This window comes from Perca fluviatilis, chromosome 20 (genome assembly GCF_010015445.1).
Source record: "Perca fluviatilis chromosome 20, GENO_Pfluv_1.0, whole genome shotgun sequence".
Classification (NCBI taxonomy): Eukaryota; Metazoa; Chordata; class Actinopteri; order Perciformes; family Percidae; genus Perca; species Perca fluviatilis.
Window position 1 is genome coordinate 18,102,010 of NC_053131.1, and position 18,785 is coordinate 18,120,794.

At 41.4% G+C, this 18,785-nt stretch overlaps 1 protein-coding gene across 12 annotated transcripts in view; it reads left to right on the forward strand.

Moving 5' to 3' along the window:
• Positions 1-18,785, forward strand: part of LOC120549176 (sorting nexin-14-like) — a 23,403-nt gene continuing 4,618 nt past the window's right edge. For 2 of the 12 annotated variants that reach the window (XM_039785864.1, XM_039785863.1), the window contains exons 1-26: positions 607-1,143; positions 1,277-1,459; positions 1,583-1,703; positions 1,966-2,039; positions 2,516-2,594; positions 2,692-2,735; positions 2,813-2,900; positions 3,001-3,085; positions 3,191-3,347; positions 3,549-3,624; positions 3,846-3,890; positions 4,016-4,096; positions 4,417-4,531; positions 4,737-4,892; positions 5,034-5,158; positions 5,862-5,920; positions 6,410-6,436; positions 7,285-7,431; positions 8,103-8,235; positions 11,238-11,424; positions 12,024-12,107; positions 12,347-12,447; positions 16,192-16,303; positions 16,491-16,531; positions 16,819-16,938; positions 17,344-17,467. In XM_039785864.1, the coding sequence (XP_039641798.1) occupies positions 1,323-1,459; positions 1,583-1,703; positions 1,966-2,039; positions 2,516-2,594; positions 2,692-2,735; positions 2,813-2,900; positions 3,001-3,085; positions 3,191-3,347; positions 3,549-3,624; positions 3,846-3,890; positions 4,016-4,096; positions 4,417-4,531; positions 4,737-4,892; positions 5,034-5,158; positions 5,862-5,920; positions 6,410-6,436; positions 7,285-7,431; positions 8,103-8,235; positions 11,238-11,424; positions 12,024-12,107; positions 12,347-12,447; positions 16,192-16,303; positions 16,491-16,531; positions 16,819-16,938; positions 17,344-17,467 (2,518 nt within the window). In that variant the 5' untranslated portion in view covers positions 607-1,143; positions 1,277-1,322. Of the gene's footprint in view, positions 175-606; positions 1,196-1,276; positions 1,460-1,582; positions 1,704-1,965; positions 2,040-2,515; positions 2,595-2,691; positions 2,736-2,812; positions 2,901-3,000; positions 3,086-3,190; positions 3,348-3,548; positions 3,625-3,845; positions 3,891-4,015; positions 4,097-4,416; positions 4,532-4,736; positions 4,893-5,033; positions 5,159-5,861; positions 5,921-6,409; positions 6,437-7,284; positions 7,432-8,102; positions 8,236-11,237; positions 11,425-12,023; positions 12,108-12,346; positions 12,448-16,191; positions 16,304-16,490; positions 16,532-16,818; positions 16,939-17,343; positions 17,468-18,785 lie in introns of those variants that run through there. The other 10 variants (XM_039785861.1, XM_039785867.1, XM_039785860.1 and 7 more) reach the window with 10 other exon arrangements.

An 18,785-nucleotide genomic window follows, 5' to 3' on the forward strand; every position in this document is an offset into this window, starting at 1 on the left:
TCATAGACTGTTAATATTAATATACAGTCTATGGTCTTAATACATCCATGGCACTATCCGATTATCGTGCAAATACAGGACAATGTCGACGGGTGTCATAACATTTCTAAAATACTGCAGTAAAAAACGGTTTCTTTAATAGAACTACCAAAGGCAATCATGAAGCAAATGCAGGTCAGTTGTTGGGCTTTCATTTTCACGTGCATAAACATCGAGTGAGGAGGGCATACGGCTGCCCGAAAGAATGCAGTTTGGACTTTCAATTGTTAAACTAATGGAGAGCGTCTTGAGCCTTCAAAGACCAGCTAGTTTCTTTCACGCCAACATTAATTTACAGTAGGCAGTGTTTAGCTACCTTTCAACAGCTCTCTAGTCGCATTTAAATCTGGACTGATTGTATACTAAACATGCAAGTTGGGCAGCTGCGCCGGCGTCGCTAAAATTCTTTTGCACCTCAAACACGGTTCCGCTCAATGCAGGTGATGTGAACTAATTGGCTAACGCTTATTGGTGATTAACGCTAAAATTGTTTTCATGTTAGCTTGTCACAAACGTAAAAACGGATTTTTAATTACCGTGTGTTTTTTTTTTCTTGGCTAAATTGTCAAGGTTAATGACAATACAGTGACATTAACGCTAATGCACTTCGAGTCCATTATTTAACAAAATATTAACAAATTGAGCGGTTAAGGAACGGTCCCACCTCGGCCTTCTTTGTTAAACCCAGTCGCGTATTCTAGTCTCAGTTATTTGAGGTAATATGTGTATACTTGTTTCTCTGTAAACTACAGTAGCCAGTAGCACGTTACTGGTGCTGTGAGCGCAGCGGAGGTGACATCACGCGTCTCCAGTGCTGACCGTGCTGACAAGCAGGCAGCAACTGTTTCCCCCATAGACAGTGGTTTCCCCTCAAAGCACAGAAATGACAGCGAGAGCACCGCAGCCATTAGCCAAACAGCGGAGTAGGACGTACACAGATGCTGCGTAATTACCTCTAATCCTGCTGTGGTTTACAGCTGTGTACGGCACCTCGCCTCCTGATCCTATAAACAGGGAACCTGCGCATTTATTCTGCAAATTCATGATGGTGTCGATGCTGAACTACAATGAAAAATGGCCCTTAATATCCACCGTACACTTACAGTAAGTGCTGGTGTCGCTAAATAAAATCGCTACAATCTGCTTGTCATGTAAGGTAAAGAAGCAGCACAACATTGCATGATTTTGACGTGACGCTGTTACAGACGCTCCATGATGTCTTCTTTATTATTAACAGTAACATGCAATAGGCTGCACGTAACAGGCTCCCCGGAGCGACGAAGATGGGATGCATCAGGGCTTGTCTGCAGAAAATAAGACGCAGGGTGAAGCTGGAGCGGTTCAGAGAGCTGGGCCGACAGTATCCAGTCTTCTGCTTTCTGCTGCTGGTCCTGTTGCTGTCTACTGTGCTTTTAAACAGGTAAGTAGGCCCCAACAGTACATTACTCCCATCACTGTTACAACATCCCTGGCCTCTATTCCCTTTATATATTTTAAAATGTCTTACTAAGTTAATGGCCATATATTTCTTCTGTTTTGACAGGTATATTCACATTATGATGGTGTTTTGGTCCTTCCTGGCTGGAGTCGTCACTTTCTACTGCTCTTTGGGGCCTGAATCTCTGCTGCCCAACGTCTTGGTCTCCATCAAACCAAAAACCAAGGTACCTCAGAAAGCAACACTTGCTAAATAGAGTTGTCTGTGCCTTGATCATAACAATTTGACAGTGTCTTAGTTGTGTCTTTTGATGCTTTTTCACCATACATCTAGGGTTTATAGTGATTTCTGAAGAAAGTTTGGATATACAAATTGATATTTAATTGGACACAAAATTCCCTATGAATTAACACTTCTGCAGCTGCAGTGAATGATGGGTAGGATCGTTGTAAATGCTAAATCCACAGTATGTTAACCTTCTCTTGCAGTCATACCAACAGGAGCTGTTTCCACTGGGCCACAGCTGTGCCGTTTGTGGAAAAATCAAATGTAAAAGGCACAGGTGAGCTACCTGGTTATGCTGTGGTGCAGTGGTAGTTGAGGTAGTGGCTGTAATGTGTTGTATTATGACCTTATCATTTGTGTCAACAGTAGTTATTCTGATTAAGTAAACTCTCAAAGCCGACAGACGTAAGTGGTCACTGCATGTGACTATGTATATTACCGTGTGACTTTTATCCGTAATTTACTTGTGCTAGTAAAAGACTGTAAAGATCAAACAAAGTAATCCATTTAGAAGCAAGAAGTAAGGTAAATTGGAGAAAAGAGTGATCTGGATTAATTGAAGATAGACTCCTTATATAATTCTGTCCTAATCTTATTGTATTAGGCCAACATGCATTCACTGTGCTCAATAATACAATGTTGTTTATCATCAAGTTATGGAAGGTGTTACACTGCCCTCTAGTGGTCATAAAGGATTCTTATAATTTCACTCTGTATAATGCTTACATTTTTTTTTTTTCAATTTACCAATAGACCGACTTTATTACTGGAAAACTATCAACCATGGCTTGACCTGAACATTCCCTCTAAGGTGGATGCTTCTCTTTCAGAGGTAATAAATACATAGATTAGTTGAAGTTATTATTAATTAAATAGACCAAATTATCTCATAGTCCAGTTCTGTTTTTATTTTTTTTTTTGGGGTCAAGATTCTGGAGCTGGTTCTGGAAAACTTTGTGTATCCTTGGTATAGGTAAGCCATTTTTCTGTGGTTTGTATAATGTGTTATACATATAGTGACAGATGTGACTGTACTATATTTCATTTCAGAGACATCACGGACGATGAGGCGTTTGTTGACGATCTCAGAGTGACTTTGCGCTTCTTTGCAGCTGTGTTGGTCCGCCGGACCCAGAAGGTGACAAATTAGACTCTGTATGTATGTAAGTTCAAATCTTGGGATGCTGATTGACTGAACAAAATTCATTATTTTTAATCCGTTTTTTTTCCCCTCTCAGGTGGATGTGGCATCCCTCATCACACAAAAGCTTCTTAAAGTTGCCATGAAGCACATTGAAATAATAAGCAAAGCAAGACAGAAAGGTATTGCTGATATGTATCACCCACAGAGTCTTTTCTTTGTGTTTACCATAAAAAAAGCAAACAACAAACCTACAAACCTCTCTACTCTCTTGCTCTCCTCTGTAGTAAAGAATGCTGAGTTTCTTCAACAAGCTGCCCTGGAGGAATATGGTCCTGATCTCCATGTAGCCCTTCGCAGTCGCAGAGATGAGCTCCTCTACCTCAGGAAGCTGACTGAGATGCTCTTTCCTTACATCCTGCCACCCAAGGCTACAGACTGCAGGTAACTCAGTGCTGTGACAATAAAGGCAGTGCCTCCATATATTTGTCAAAGTGTGGCACAAAACATCACAGCATCAGTGTACTTAATTTTCCCCCAAGGAGAAAGTCTTATAGCTTTGACACTATACAAAAGTAGATATGGATCATTCTTTACTCTCTCATTTTCTTATTTCCCGCTGCCTTATCTCTTCGCTCCTCTCAGATCTCTTACTCTCCTGATAAGAGAAGTCTTGGCTGGTTCTGTCTTCCTTCCTTCAATGGACTACTTGGCTGATCCTGTGAGTGTAGACACATTAAGGGCTGCTTTTTTGAATCCAAATTTAGACTACGGTTTGTCAGTCTAAATACAGATTTTTACTTATGTTGCATGTCAATACATGTTATTTACCATGAGCATGCAAAAGAAAGACAAATTATGTGTCTCTTTCAGATCATCAAAAGTACTTACCGTGTTCTGTGTGAGTTGTATGAATTTACTGACTGCTGTTTGTTTTTTCAGGACACGGTGAATCATTTACTTTTGATATTCATAGACAACGCCCCTGTAAGTATATGTTGAAACGTGAACAGGCAGTGTCATTTCCATTCTGTGTATTTAAACATTATTATATTGCTGCAGAGTGTGTGTAATTTATGGGTGAATAACATAAACATATTTTGTCCCTCCAGCCCGAAGAAGCCATGGAGCCCACTTCAACGTTGGTTCCTTTTCTACAAAGGTACTCGGACATTCGCAACAAAAAGCCCTCTGTAAGTGTTTCCCCTGATTCAGGAGAATGTAATACTATGATAGTGTTAGTGCTTCCTAAAATGTTTAAACTGCAGCCAACCTCTGATCAAATCAAAACATATACTGTAAATACCACCTCCAGCAAACTGCCAGATGCTGTATTTAATAATAATAATAATAATAATAATAATAATAATCTAGTGCATCCTGTCATCACAATATGCAGACCCAGCATTTTAGCTCACTGTATCAGGTCTTACTGAGCTTAACAAGAAGTTGGAAGCTGCCTTTGTTAACTGTGATTTATGTTCTCTCTTTTACCACTGTTCTCTCTCATCAGGTGCTGAAACTGGAGTTGAGGGAAATCCGAGAACAGCAAGACCTTCTCTTCCGTTTTATGAACTTCCTGAAGCAAGAAGGGGCCGTTCACGTGCTCCAGTTCTGCCTTGCAGTCGGTAAGCGTGTCCCGAACCTTTCAGATGGTTTCAACCTTACTCTAGCCCTTCTCTCACTTCTCACCACTCACAGTCAGTCTGAAAGCATCAGCAGAGCTCACTAAAGACTGTCTATAACCTTGACTCTCATGGATACCACAGTGATGCATTCCTTAAGGCCCTTACGCAGTGAGACTGAGCTGTCCCGACTCTTCTAACTTTGCAGAGGAATTCAACGACAAGATACTGTGCCCAGAGCTGTCTGACACAGAAAAGATAATGCTTCATGAGGAGGTGAAGAAGATCTATGAGACGTACTGTTTGGACGAGAGCGTCGATAAGATCCGCTTTGATCCTTTCATAGTGGAAGAAATACGCAACAGTATGTCAATCACTGAAATTACAATTTCTCAAAGAAGAGCATATAATTACCTACTTGGACAAGTGTGTATGCTATTAATGTCTGTGTGTGTGTGTGTGTGTGTGTGTGTGTGTTTGTGTTTGTTGTTGTTGAACTTCCCAGTTGCAGAGGGCCCGTATGCAGAGGTGGTGAAGCTGCAGACCATGAGGTGTTTGTTTGAAGCCTATGAGCACGTCCTGTCCCTCCTGGAGAATGTTTTCACCCCAATGTTCTGTCACAGTGATGAGGTTAGCGTCCACACCTCAAAATAAATCACTCCACTCACTGTCACCCAGCTTGACAACACACGCCTGAGGCTTAATGAATCCACCTCTTTCATATCTGTATTGCAGCTATCGGTCATGCTCTGATTTGTAATTACATTCCTTTCAAAATGTGGTTGTTTTAGCACAGACTGAATGTTAATATCCTCTACCATTTAAATTTAGTTTGTGTCAGATTTAACAAAACTACATCTGCCAAATGCTGGAATTAGAATTAATTTGAACTTCACTGACTCTCTTGCGCTACCCTCTTCCGATCTCTCAGCCACCAACCACTATCGGCCGTGTCATCAATACCAGACGCCCAACTGGCCAATGAGCCGACACTGGCATTATGCCAAGCTGCCAAGCCGAATTTCACCCCTCAGAGGCTGTTTCATTGAATACAGCTGGGTGGACCAGTGCTCAGCCATTGTCCACAGCAGGCCACTGCCTTGCATAACTAGTGTGTCTGGAAAATAATGATATTATTTGATATATTGTTGTCACTCCTGTTCCTGCTCCAAAATAAACAATGTAGTCATGATTACTATAAAGGCAAAAAGTGGCCATTATGTACATACTGCAGTTTTTTTCTTTAATGTTGCTTACATACTGTCCCAGAATTTGTATATGCTGTGTTTGAAATTTACATACCTTTATTTGCTCTTACCATGTCATTCTCCAGTACTTCCGCCAACTTCTGAGAGGGGCAGAGTCCCCTGCCAGGAATTCCAGGATGAGCAGGTCGGTTTCACTTTACCAATTTTTTTGTATTTGTGTACAACAATATAAGCTTGGCCATAATGTTTACCAGTATATTGATTCATCAGTTAGTATTTGACAGAAGATACAGGTGAGTTTTGATCATCTAGTTTAAACACTCACTGGTATTTTATGTGTTTAGGCAGAACATTGAGTCAGAGTCAAGTTCCTTTAATCTGTCTGAAGTTCACTGATAATTTATCAAACTTTTTTTTTGCATGTTCACAACTCTCTTTATCCCAGTAGCCACTGCAGTGTGAAGGCAGAATATAGTATGTGCCAGTTGCCTGAAATATAAATATGAATTCAGTAACTGTAAATCAGTTTCATTATACTTTGCAGTATAATGAAACTTAAATAAGAAGTGAGGTGCCCTGAGACCAGGGATCGACTGCCATGTTTCTATCACGGGGTGTGGTGTGTATGTGGCCAAGGGGCCCTGCCACTAACTCCTTGTGCATATTGTTCCAGAAATAGCCTCAGTTTGGATGACATCCGGTGAGTATAAGGCATTAGTGTGCTGATCAAAACAGTTTCTGGCTGAGTAGTGCTGCTGCACGCAAGATACAAACGACACTTCATTCTTGCCTGACCTGTCTACAGAGAAACATGCTGCCTTTGTAACAAACAAACTGTGCTATGGGCCTGCTGCAATCAGGGCTTCAGTTTAATGAGCACTAGTAGATATAATAATGATATATCATTTTATCGCTAATCTAATTTCACCCATAAATGTTTTATTTGGTGCCTGTGCTGTAAATGCAAATGAGAGAAGATTGAGAAAAGAGACCTTATTCAGCATGAGTCATCATTAATCATATGTTAATCAAGTTAATCAAGAGTGATGCTGCTGAACACATGCCATATAAAAAAGATTTATGCTTTATCCTAATGATTTTCTTGCTACATTTTCAAGATAAGGGGTTGCTCGCTTCCAAAATGACACAAAAACATCAGGGGTTACTTGATGTTAGTTGATTTTGTGTTTTGGTTTTTTCAACTGGTTAAGAAAGCAATCTTGTATGAAGGCAGTTTTTAAAGCAGCATGAATTATACCACTCAAAGGAGAAAGATGAGGTAGCAGAAAATGGCTCTCACTTGCACTCCATTTGTAAACGCTGACCAACTACAAGCCTCAACTCCCTCCATGTCTGCAATTTAGTAACCTCCCTTCCACTCTGCCCGTCTGTCCGCCTGTTACTCCATATATGTATTGCCGCCACCGTGCTGTGTCTGTGACTGTATGTCCCCTCTGATTCTGTAACCACCGTACTGCCTGCCCTGGTATGACCCACGGTCCTCTCCCTCCTCTTGCCCATGGGGACGTGACCCTGTTCTGCTTATAGTTCCTGGGACTGGAGCCCCGAGTCCCCGTCCTCAATGTTCACCGCCTCTGGCAGCTCTTCACCTGCATCTTTTAACTCCCTCCATGCCCAGTCCACGTTCACAACCTTCCCATACGGCTCGCAATCCCACCGCCACTCATCACCCAAGTAAGTCAGGGTCCATCTGTGTGTCACAGGAAGCTTAGTGTGATGTCATGCTGTCCACTTTCCCCTACGTGACCCCAGTCCCGGCCAGACTCTTGCATGGTGGAACCGATGCATGGGATCCTGTTTTTATTTGTCACATGTCCTTCCTCTAACTTTGTCGTGTTGTTAAGGCTGAAGACTCGCCTGCTGTTTATTGTTTTTTACAATGCAGTGACATTTCAATGTTCAGTTTCTCATGTAATGGGTATATAATGGATAATGGGTATATCACCATGTGTCATATGGTGATTTTTTATTTCACTTAATCTAACAGGCACTCACACAGAGATCATACAATATTTTTGTGATCATTAAAATTGGTGATCCCCATCTGTTCATGAAATCACTGCTGTGTGCTGTGTTTGCTTTTTGGCCCCGCAGCACTTTAACAAACCAGGCATTTTACTGTGAGATGGCTGTGAAGTGACATTTTGGCTTTGGGTTTGGCTACTTTAGCTTTTTCTCCCCATTGTACAGTCATGAAACTGATGTAGTACGTTGCTCCTTGCTTCCCCTACTCTTCCTCTACAGTTCCGTCCCTGTCACTTCTCTCAAGCTGCATGCGCTTTGCTGAAGCCATGCACATCTCCTCCATTATGCATTGTTTAATAACCTTCCTGTTTGGCCTGCAGGAACACGTCAAAGAGGGGCGAGTCCTTTGGGATCAGCCGCATTGGCAGTAAGATCAAAGGAGTGTTCAAGAGTACAACCATGGAGGGAGCCATGCTGCCATCCCATGGTCTTGTGGAGGGAGAGGACGATATGGTGAGGATGATCTAAAAATATTCTCATTTTTAGATGATTTAAAGTGTTTGTTATAATGCTAATGAGACGATAGTTTCATTTTAATTTTAAGTCTAAATTTAAACACAAATCAAATTGTCCTGTGTGTGTTCCTCATTCTTACAGATTTCTCAGATTCATGTAAACTTTAAAGCAATACTTCAAAATAACAAAAAGTAATTACAAAAGTATTTTCCGGTTTTGATTTTTGCTTAACAAATAACAACATAAAAGGTAAAATTCAAACAAGCACTCCTCCCCACCATTACTGCAGCTAGTTGCCACTTGGTGGTGTTGGTGAGTAAAGAAAGGAAAGCCACACTGTTCACCAAATCTGCCTCCGATGAAAATGTGCCTGTTTGGAACGGGCGATTGCTTGGCCTGTGGTATTGCTGCTTGTAGAATTCTTCAAAACCAAATTGTACCCCAAAATGACTTACAGAAGGACCCCAAACCACTTAATATGCAACTCCACTGTATAGCCTACTACTACTACTACTACTACTGACTTACAGTGTAGTCTACGTGGTGGAAGACATTGTACTACTACATTTACCTGACAGAGAACGTTGTAGATTCAGAATGTAATCACAAAATATCACAATGAAAATGTAGAGAGAGAGAGAGAGAGAGAGAGAGAGAGAGATATTGTAGTCCAGTCTTTACTTCCGTGACAAACGTGCGTCACTTTGTAACACGTTATAATGCTCGCCTAGCTGCTAGCGTGGCACGCCCTCATACTCTGCTTCTGACTGGCTAGTAGTTCTTACCTAGGTACTGTGCATGTGCGACTCCCATCAAAGATTGATAGAAGTGAGATGCCTCACTCTGTAGCTAAAACAGAGAGTTCAACACACAGGGTGAAAAGAGGAGCTGCAGCAATGTGCAGTAAAACTAAAATATGGTGTTTTTTGAAAATTAAACCATGTAAACCTATTCTGATATAACCTCTAAATACAATATGAACCTGAAAATGAGTATAATATGAGCACTTTAGCACTTCAGCAGAGGTGTTAATTTCCATACAGGTTTAGTGGTTTGACTGTTAACAGTGAAGAAGGGGATTTGATTCGCGGAGGTATTTTGGCAACCGTAATGTTATTAAGTTAAAAGTAAGTTATCTGCTCGTGCTCCAGGAAAGTGGAGAAAAGTAAGTTTGGTATATCCAGCAATCATGTAGCTAATGTTGGAAGCAGGCTGTTGTAAAGCGTTCTGCATGTAGTGTCTGCGTGTGACATGCAGGTTACCTTCGCCCCAAACACGGACACACATGCATACACACATACATGCAGATACGCCTCGCTTTTTTTTTTTTTTTTTTTATAACCTTTTTGGCCTAGTGACAAATACATGAAGGGCCCTATTTTAACGATCTAAGCGCATGGCGTGAAGCGCATGGCGCAGGTGCATTTAGGTCCACTTTTTTCTAGTTTGAAGGCGGAAAAAAGGGTCCGTGCGCCAGGCGCATGGTTCAAAAGGGTTGTACTTAGTGGCTTCATTAATTCATAGGTGTGTTTTGGGTGTAACATGCAATTAGCCAATCAGAGTGTCATCTCCCATTCCCTTTAAAAGCCAGGCGCGTTTGTACCTTGGCGCATTGCTATTATGATGTTGGATTTGCACCATATTTGTATTTGTAATCTTTTGCATGTTTGTGTGCTGCTGTGCTTCCCTGTGTGTGTGTGTAACAAGCATAGTGCGCTGTGCATGAGCCTAGACGTATTTGACTAATTCGCTGTTAAAATAACAATGAAATGCTGCGTTATTGACTTTGGACCAGGTTTTTGTTGGTCAATGGCGCGATCACTTCCCGCTGCCTCAAGATAGCAATACGCCAATAATGCACCTGAACACACCTCCCTGTAAGACTAGCATGCCCATGGGTGCAACGATGGATGCAGGTGCATTTGCTATTCAAACGACTTGGGCGCTGAACGGGAAATTGACAACTGCGTCGGTCTTAACCTAGCAAAGACTTTGACTTTGAACTGCCACTTTGCTCATTTGAAAGCCATGATGTCTCTCTCTTATGGGTGGGCCAAATTCTCTGGGCGGGCAAAACAGAGGAAGGGAAGGTAACCTTGCTCCTTATGACCTCATAAGGAGGAGATTCCAGATCGGCCCATCTGAGCTTTCATTTTCTAAAAAGGCAGAGCAGGATACCCAGGGCTCGGTTTACACCTATCGCCATTTCTAGCCACTGGGGGACCATAGGCAGGCTGGGGGAACTCATATTAATGTTAAAAAACCTCATAAAGTGAAATGTTCATGCCATGGGACCTTTAAGCTTTTCTTTGAGAAAAGAACGGCTCTGAAATCATTCTTAAAAAAGGAAGATGTGTTCGGAGTTTTGCCGACCGGATACGGCAAAAGTTTAATCTATCAACTAGCTTCACTACCTTCTTCGTTGCTCTGCCTGGTTGTAGCGCTATCCTATTGCGTGCAGAGGGAATTTGAAAGACCATTCCCACCCCTCGGATTGAGCTCCGTCAATGGTGAGTTCCCAGACCCAACATCTTGATGTGGGTCGGGCTTGTCAGGCTACTAAACATCGGCTTTGGTTGAGAGAAATGTAACCAGTGTGTTTTGTTATCAGAGTTCTGACCTAATGACTTTTTCTTTTTCTGTATAGAAAGTGCTTATAGATCATTTTACAAATATTGTGTATAGGAAAATCCACCATATGTACAGATATAATGACCTGTCTTCCATAGCTGGTGCAGTAAACAGGACCTGTTAGCTGAATGTCTGGACATTTTTTTTCTTTAATTGCCCTTCCTGTATTTAGCGTCAAGGGATATGCTGTGTTTGCTTTTGCATTTCCCTTATTTGTGGTTGAGTCTGAGCCGACCTTGAGTGAGACTGATGAACACACAATTCAGTACAAAATAAACAGAACTCAAAGAACAAAATAAATCCAAGCCCTCCTGCCTGTATTTCTTCTTACTCTACTTAACCTTAACCTCTCTCTCCTTCCATTCAAGGTGGAGGAAGCCATGATGGTGCTGGAGGACGACTCCCCCATGGAGGCAGCGTCCACCCCCAGCACCCCCCGAAACCTCTCAGCCTGGAACATCACCATCCCATACATTGATTTTTATGACGACGATGTGAAGAGGGAAAGGATTCCTGTGTTCTGTATCGATGTAGAGCGCAATGACCGGAAGGCAGGTGAGGCTTCACCGACCCGTCCTTCTGTCTCACTTACCGTCATCTTTGAGGGGTCATTCTGCTTTGCTGCACGACATTTTGGAATGAGCTGTGGCCCACTTTTCTGTAGGATACAATTTTGCATTCAGAGTAAGAACTTGACCAATAATGTGATACTGTTCTTGTTCACAGAAATGTTTAAAGCCCCTGAAATATTTATGTTTACGTAAGCACCAATCAAAAGTCAAGTTTGGATATAAAACCCCTTAGGGACTTTTTATTAGGTACTAGCTGTTTCCAGTCTTCATGCTAAACTACACTAACCGGCTGCCAGCTAGAGCTTCATATTTAATGTACAGACATACAGACAGGGTAGTATCAATCCTCTCAGCAAGAAAGAAAGTTAAGCATGCTTCCCAAAATATCCAGACAGGCATGACAGACAGACAAAAGCATCTTATCGACAAAAACTGAGATCTCAAAGATTTTCCCCGTGTGACATTCTGGTGCGTCATGCACAATTTAAGAGTAAAATGTAAGTGACTGCTGCAGAAGCTAACCGTTACCTCTTGCTGCCTGTCTAGCGTATTCATCATACCATATGTTTTCCCTGTCTGCAGTGGGACATGAGTCTGAGAACTGGTCTGTGTACAGAAGATATCTGGAGTTCTATGTCTTTGAATCAAAGCTCACTGAGTTTCATGGTAAGGATTTTGTTTGCATTAGAGGGCCTGTGTCCTTTTTTCATTTATTGTCATTTGGAAAGAATTTGCCACCCAAATGGTCTCGCGGATTCCAGAGGAGTCACAGAACATTAGGAGTGAAATTAGTTTAATGGCCCTGTTGCATAATTTAGGGACTTGTTTTGGACGGAACTGTTATTTGTAAGTTAGCTGTAAGTAAAAAGGAAGCATGTTCTTTTAATTCTTTTATATTTTTGTAGGCTCGTTTCCAGATGCGCAGTTGCCTTCAAAGAGAATCATCGGTCCCAAGAATTACGAGTTCCTCACATCAAAGCGAGAGGAGTTCCAGGAGTACCTTCAGGTAGATGTCTGAGAATATAGCACACTCCATTCACTCAACACAGATTGATGGGTCTAGAGATGAGCCAGAACTTAACAACAAACCTCTGATTATGTAATGTTCCAGCGCAGAGAGATGAAGAAATTTTAAACACAAAGCTGTGACTGCAATCTCTGTGTGACTCCTAAAATTGTCAAGCAAATGCATGACTCATATTTGAACATGTGCCCATTTCCAACTAAACACTGGGCAATTCAAGTGGGACACAAGGCTCATGTCTTCTGCATAAATAATCAGAATGGGATGGCTACAAACCACTCCTTAATGTCCTCTAGAAAGTAGCACCCTACCCCTAGTGTTTTGATCAGAGTGACTTTTTGCAGTGGAACTAACAGTGAAAGTTGCACATTCACTTCTGTAATTTTTTCTTAATTCCACTTCTCAGGCCCAGAGCACCCACACACACACACGTACTCACACCTACAAACACTTACAGTGCTCCAGGAAAATCTATCCACTCACAGCATCTGGCTGGAACAGGCTGCACTTGAGTGACCAGACATCAAGATTAAGTTGGTTAACTGTCTCAATTTTGGAGCATTTGTTCTAGGAACACACAACGTCCAGTTTCAGAAAATAACTTTTAAGTGATCATAATGAGATTGTAAAGAACAAAAGGTACTACATGTCAAAACCGTGAACAGGTTAAATCACTGTTCTAAATGGAGAAGGAATGAACTTTATGTCTCATTTGGCTGTCACGTATGGAGGGCAACCGCAGTGTTTAAAAATCACAGCTCCAATTCTTAGTTGTGATCAAGGCTTTCAAGGACCCTCTAACAAGATGTGAGACTTGGCTGTCAAACAGACAAATGACCAAAGTCACATCCTTTTTACAACTGCACATTTTTGATCCTCTGAGATTTATCGATTTTTCTGCAGTTGACTCACAAATCCCAGATGTGTTGTAACTGGAGCGTCCTTGAGCACAATTCAACAAGGAAAGGTTTTTAAATTGTCACTGCTCAGAGGCACATCATCACCATAAGGTGATAACAGACAAAATAACAAGACAAAGAGTCTACACAGCCATCCTAGCAGCTCTGTTTAGCAGGTAATGTTTACCTTGTTTAAAATCTTAGCATGTTAGCATGCTAATTAGCACAAAGTACAGTTGATGCTGATGGGAATGGCATTAGTTTTGCAGCAATTTTGTCACCGTAGTACCCAAAGTATTGGACAAATTAAAATGTTGTCCTATTTGTAGTCCTAGACGAAAAGAAAGCAAATTGGAAAAAGTGATTACAATTCATCTCAAGGAGGACATGTATGTCTGTACAAAATTGAATGGCAATCCATCCTGTAGTTGTTGAGACTAACGGACTGACATTGCCATCCCGAGAGCCATGCCGCTAGCATGGCTAAAAAGCAGTCAAACAATTCACTATAACAGATTACTTATGTCAAAATTAGTCTCCACATGTTGATTTTTACAGCATGCTGAAATTAATGGACAGTAAAGGCTATTTTGAAGGCTGGAAATTACTTTGAAAAACTATATCCTGGGGCGCCTGGTTAGCTCACCTAGTGGAGCATGCGCCCCATGTACAGAGGCTCAGTCCTTGTCGCAGCGGCTGCGGGTTCAATTCTAACCTGCGGCCCTTTGCTGCATGTCGTTCCCCCTCTCCCTCCTCTTTCCGGTTTTAAGCTGTCCTGCCAATAAAGGCCTAAAAATGCCCAAAACATAATCTTTAAAAAATAACTAACAAAAATAAAAACTATATTCTGTGGAAAATGGTCAGCAATAATAAAAATTCTGTTCATAGACTATAAAACATATGCATTTATGGTCTGTTTCTTGACAAAATGAGTTAAACATCTGTGATTGAATGTTTCCACACAGCAACCAAAGTAATATACTGCTTTTACTCAGCGTCAGGGGCGGATTGGCCATCTGGCAATTCTGGCAAATGTCAGAGGGCCCCTCTGGCATTGGACCATTTTCTTTAATGTGGGCCGGTCATATATATTTTTTTTAATATACAAATAAATTGTCTTTACAGGACGACAGTACATAGGACGGGTTTTTATCGCTTGCACGATTTCACTATGGTTATAATAATAATATTAATAATAATAAATATTAAACATTTGGCCAGTCAGCAACGGCCCGCCTGGCCCCGAGATGGGCCGACCGACCCAATCAGAAGTTACTCAAATTGGGACATTCAGTCAAAATCAAGCACGTCCCCTTCAAATGGGATCTCCGTTTGCAGGTTTCAGGCTGTAGGCCTACCAGACCCTGCCGGTGATCATGCTGCTCAGGGGGACTGGCTGCAGCAGCGAGAAGCTGCTGCTGACGGGCGCAGAGCTCCACCGGAGCTCTGACTGCCGTCTGTACGCGCGGCCGTCTGACGGCGTATTAAATTGACAGTTTAATTACCGGTTAAAAATGTCTCGTTGTCGCGTTAAATAGTAGTCTAATTCGCTGTTTTGGTACAGCTGGTTTAACACCTGATGCGAAGAGGAGTACAAATGACAACCCTGAACAAGCGGCGTAGTTCTGCGCCGTCTTTCTGCTGTGCCCCATTCACATAGTGTTGAGTTTTACACTATGTAGGTTAAACTCTGAATTTAATCTGCTGTTCATATGTATGCATGAACTGTGGTAGTCCATTGCACTGTAGTCTCAACATCACTGATCATTTTTGATCAATAGAATGTAGAAAACATTACACTTCACAACGTTTTGTATCCATAACATGATTGTGTTATTGTACAATTAAGCAGTAAAAGCAGTAGCCTCTGTAAGTCAATCCTACATTTTTCAACTTGGGAGCAAAACGTACTCCTTGGGGAAAAAAAGTGACCATGAAGCCATGTTCATGCTAATTTAACAACTGGACTTTGGGGTCAAGTGTAGTCGTATCCGGCCCATGTCCCGGATGTGAAAGCCTTACTGGACTACTGAATATAATAATATTCCATTATATTTTGTACTTTAAATTGTTACCTGCCACCAGAATTTTGTGATTTCCTTGCCATAAATATAGACGTTTTTACCATAAATCAGTGCCCAAAAATTTATCAAAATGCAGGAATTGAAGTCTTTTACCCTCAAAATTTCCTGGGGGAGACCAGACCCCCCCCTGCTTTATGTGTTCCCCCAATTAAAGGCCAATTCTGACCAAGGAGAAACCCTGAAGTATAATAACAGACAGGCATAAAAACATATTAATATTGCAGAGTTAGAGAGTTAAAACAGATGAAAAGATGGAGAACCAAACAGACAATATATACAGTGTCAACCGAGAGAAACACGGACAATTGAACAGACAGACAGTGACAACTAAGAACAACATACTGTAGAGAATGACAGTATACAAACGGCATAAACAGACAAACAGTATGTGTACATTTGGTATAAACGTGTGCTCTTTAAAAAATAGTAAGCATTGTTTTCCAGTTACTTACATTAAATGTTTAAAAATCTGTTACATAAGGTACTGCTTATATTATTTCACCATCTGTACACAAATGTAGGATTAGTGAATATGCGTGTCCGTGGGTGGGGCTGCATGGTAATGTGGGCTGGTGTGACTACGGTGCCTGGGCTGAATTTTTGTGCCAGTCCGCCCCTTCTCAGCGTAGCTTCTAATGTCTAATATATTTGAAAGCTACAGCACTGATTCAAGGTCCTCTTTTGTTCCACTATAGAAGAGCACAGCTTACAGCGGAGTATATTTACATGTGTTTTCTTTGCAGAAACTTCTGCAGCACCCAGAGCTGAGTAACAGTCAGCTCCTCGCCGACTTCCTGTCCCCGTACAGTATGGAGTCTCAGTTCCTGGACAAGATGTTACCTGATGTGAACCTGGGTACGGTATGACTGAGACAGAGAGCAGTGAGATGGATTGTGTTTGAACAGCAGAACGTGTCAAACACGCTGTGAAAATGTTTGAACAGCCTGACATTGGGTTGCAGTGAAATAATATTTGTGTTTCAGACAGAGGCAAAACGTGACAGAACGATACATCACTGAGATAACGTATTTATGTTTCACAGGGAAAATCATTAAGTCAGTTCCCAGCAAACTGATAAAAGAGGTAAGAAATGCATTGTGTGTGTGTGTGTGTGTGTGTGTGTTGTGTTTTTTTGTGTGTGTGTGTGTGTGTGTGTGTGTGTTGTGTGTGTGTGTGTGTGTGTGTGTGTGTGTGTGTGTGTGTGTGTGTGTGTGTGTGTGTGTGTGTGAGAGATTCTTTCTATCTCATCTTTCTACAATACAAATGTTTCCACATCACAGCAATTAAGCAGTCTATTTCTTAGATCCTTCACAGTCCATACAAATTATACCGTCACTTATACAGATTGTGTCCTGTGGTTTCTCTGTCAGAAAGGGCAGCATCTGGAGCCATTCATCCAGTCCTTTTTCAACTCCTGTGAATCTCCCAAACCCAAACCCAGCCGCCCTGAGCTCACTATCCTGAGCCCCACCTCGGAAAATGATAAAAAGGTTGGGTGTTCAAATTTTATAATTTCCAAGGTTCATATTCTCTCTCTCTTTATCTCTTTCCGCAAGCCAAGGAATGACTCTGTCTGTACTGTCCTTTGTGTACAGTTAGTCGTCCCTGACGCTCAAATTTAGTTTCATAGTTGTTAACACCAAATCTATAGCTCTAGAACAATTGTGCCATTGCCTCAAAATGCAGGGATGAATGCAGTTAAAATGAAGAAAGACTTTTGTTGCAATACTTTCATTTTAAATGTAGAAAATGCATATTTCTTAATATTTTATTTGTATATTTGCAGAGTTCTGTCAGTCACTCAGATTAGAAAAGGTGGTTGAAACAGAAGAGAAGAATAGTGGTCTAATAATGCTTTTAAATAGGTGTCTGATGTAAATCCCTCTCTCCTATAGCTCTTCAACGACCTCTTCAAAAACAATGCCAACCGATCAGAGTTGACTGAGAAAAGGCACAATCAGAATTACTTCATGGAAATGATCACTGTTGAAGGGCTGTATGACTACTTAATGTTTCTGGGTAAGGGAGTTCTCCTGGAGTTTGTTTATTGTTATATGTTCATACCAACCTATTGGGTTTATCACATTCATTTTATTATTTATCGGTCACTAAAGTTGTGTATTCCTCCTGTCCACATGTGGAAGTGTCCTTGGGCAAGACACCGAGCCTTTGAAAAATTACATGAAAGCTACAGTGCCTTGCGAAAGTATTCGGCCCCCTTGAACGTTTCGACCTTTTGCCACATTTCAGGCCTCAAACATAAAGATATAAAACTGTAATTTTTTGTGAAGAATCAACAACAAGTGGGTCCCAATTATGAAGTGGAACGAAATTCATTGGCTATTTCAAACTTTTTTAACAAATAAAAAACTGAAAAAGTGGCAAAATTATTCAGCCCCTTTACTTTCAGTGCAGCAAACTCTCTCCAGAAGTTCAGTGAGGATCTCTGAATGATCCAATGTTGACCTAAATGACTAATGATGATAAATAGAATCCACCTGTGTGTAATCAAGTCTCCGTATAAATGCATCTGCTCTGTGATAGTCTCAGAGGGGTGCGTGTAGAGAGCGCAGAGAAAGAAACAAGGAAAAGGCACACCAGGCAGGTCCGAGATACTGTTGTGGAGAAGTTTAAAGCTGGATTTGGATACAAAAAGATTTCCCAAGCTTTAAACATCCCAAGGAGCACTGTGCGCGATAATATTGAAATGGAAGGAGTATCAGACCACTACAAATCTACGAAGACCCGGCCGTCCCTCTAAACTTTCAGCTCATACAATGAGAAGACTGATCAGAGATGCAGCCAAGAGGCCCATGATCACTCTGGATGAACTGCAGAGATCTACAGCTGAGGTGGGAGACTCTGTCCATAGGACAACAATCAGTCGTATACTGCACAAATCTGGCCTTTTGGTATAGAAGAGTGGCAAGAAGAAAGCCATTTCTTAAAGATATCCATAAAAAGTGTCGTTTTAAAGTTTGCCAAAAGCCACCTGGGAGACACCAAACATGTGGAAGAAGGTGCTTTGGTCAGATGAAACCAAAATCGAACTTTTGGCAACAATGCAAAACGTTATGTTTGGCGTAAAGCAACACAGCTCATCACCCTGAACACACCATCCCCACTGTCAAACATGGTGGTGGCAGCATCATGGTTTGGGCCTGCTTTTCTTCAGCAGGGACAGGGAAGATGGTTAAAATTGATGGGAAGATGGATGGAGCCAAATACATCACCATTTTGGAAGAAAACCTGATGGAGTCTCGCAAAGACCCGCAGACTGGGACGGAGATTTGTCTTCCAACAAGACAATGATCCAAAACATAAAGCAAAATCTACA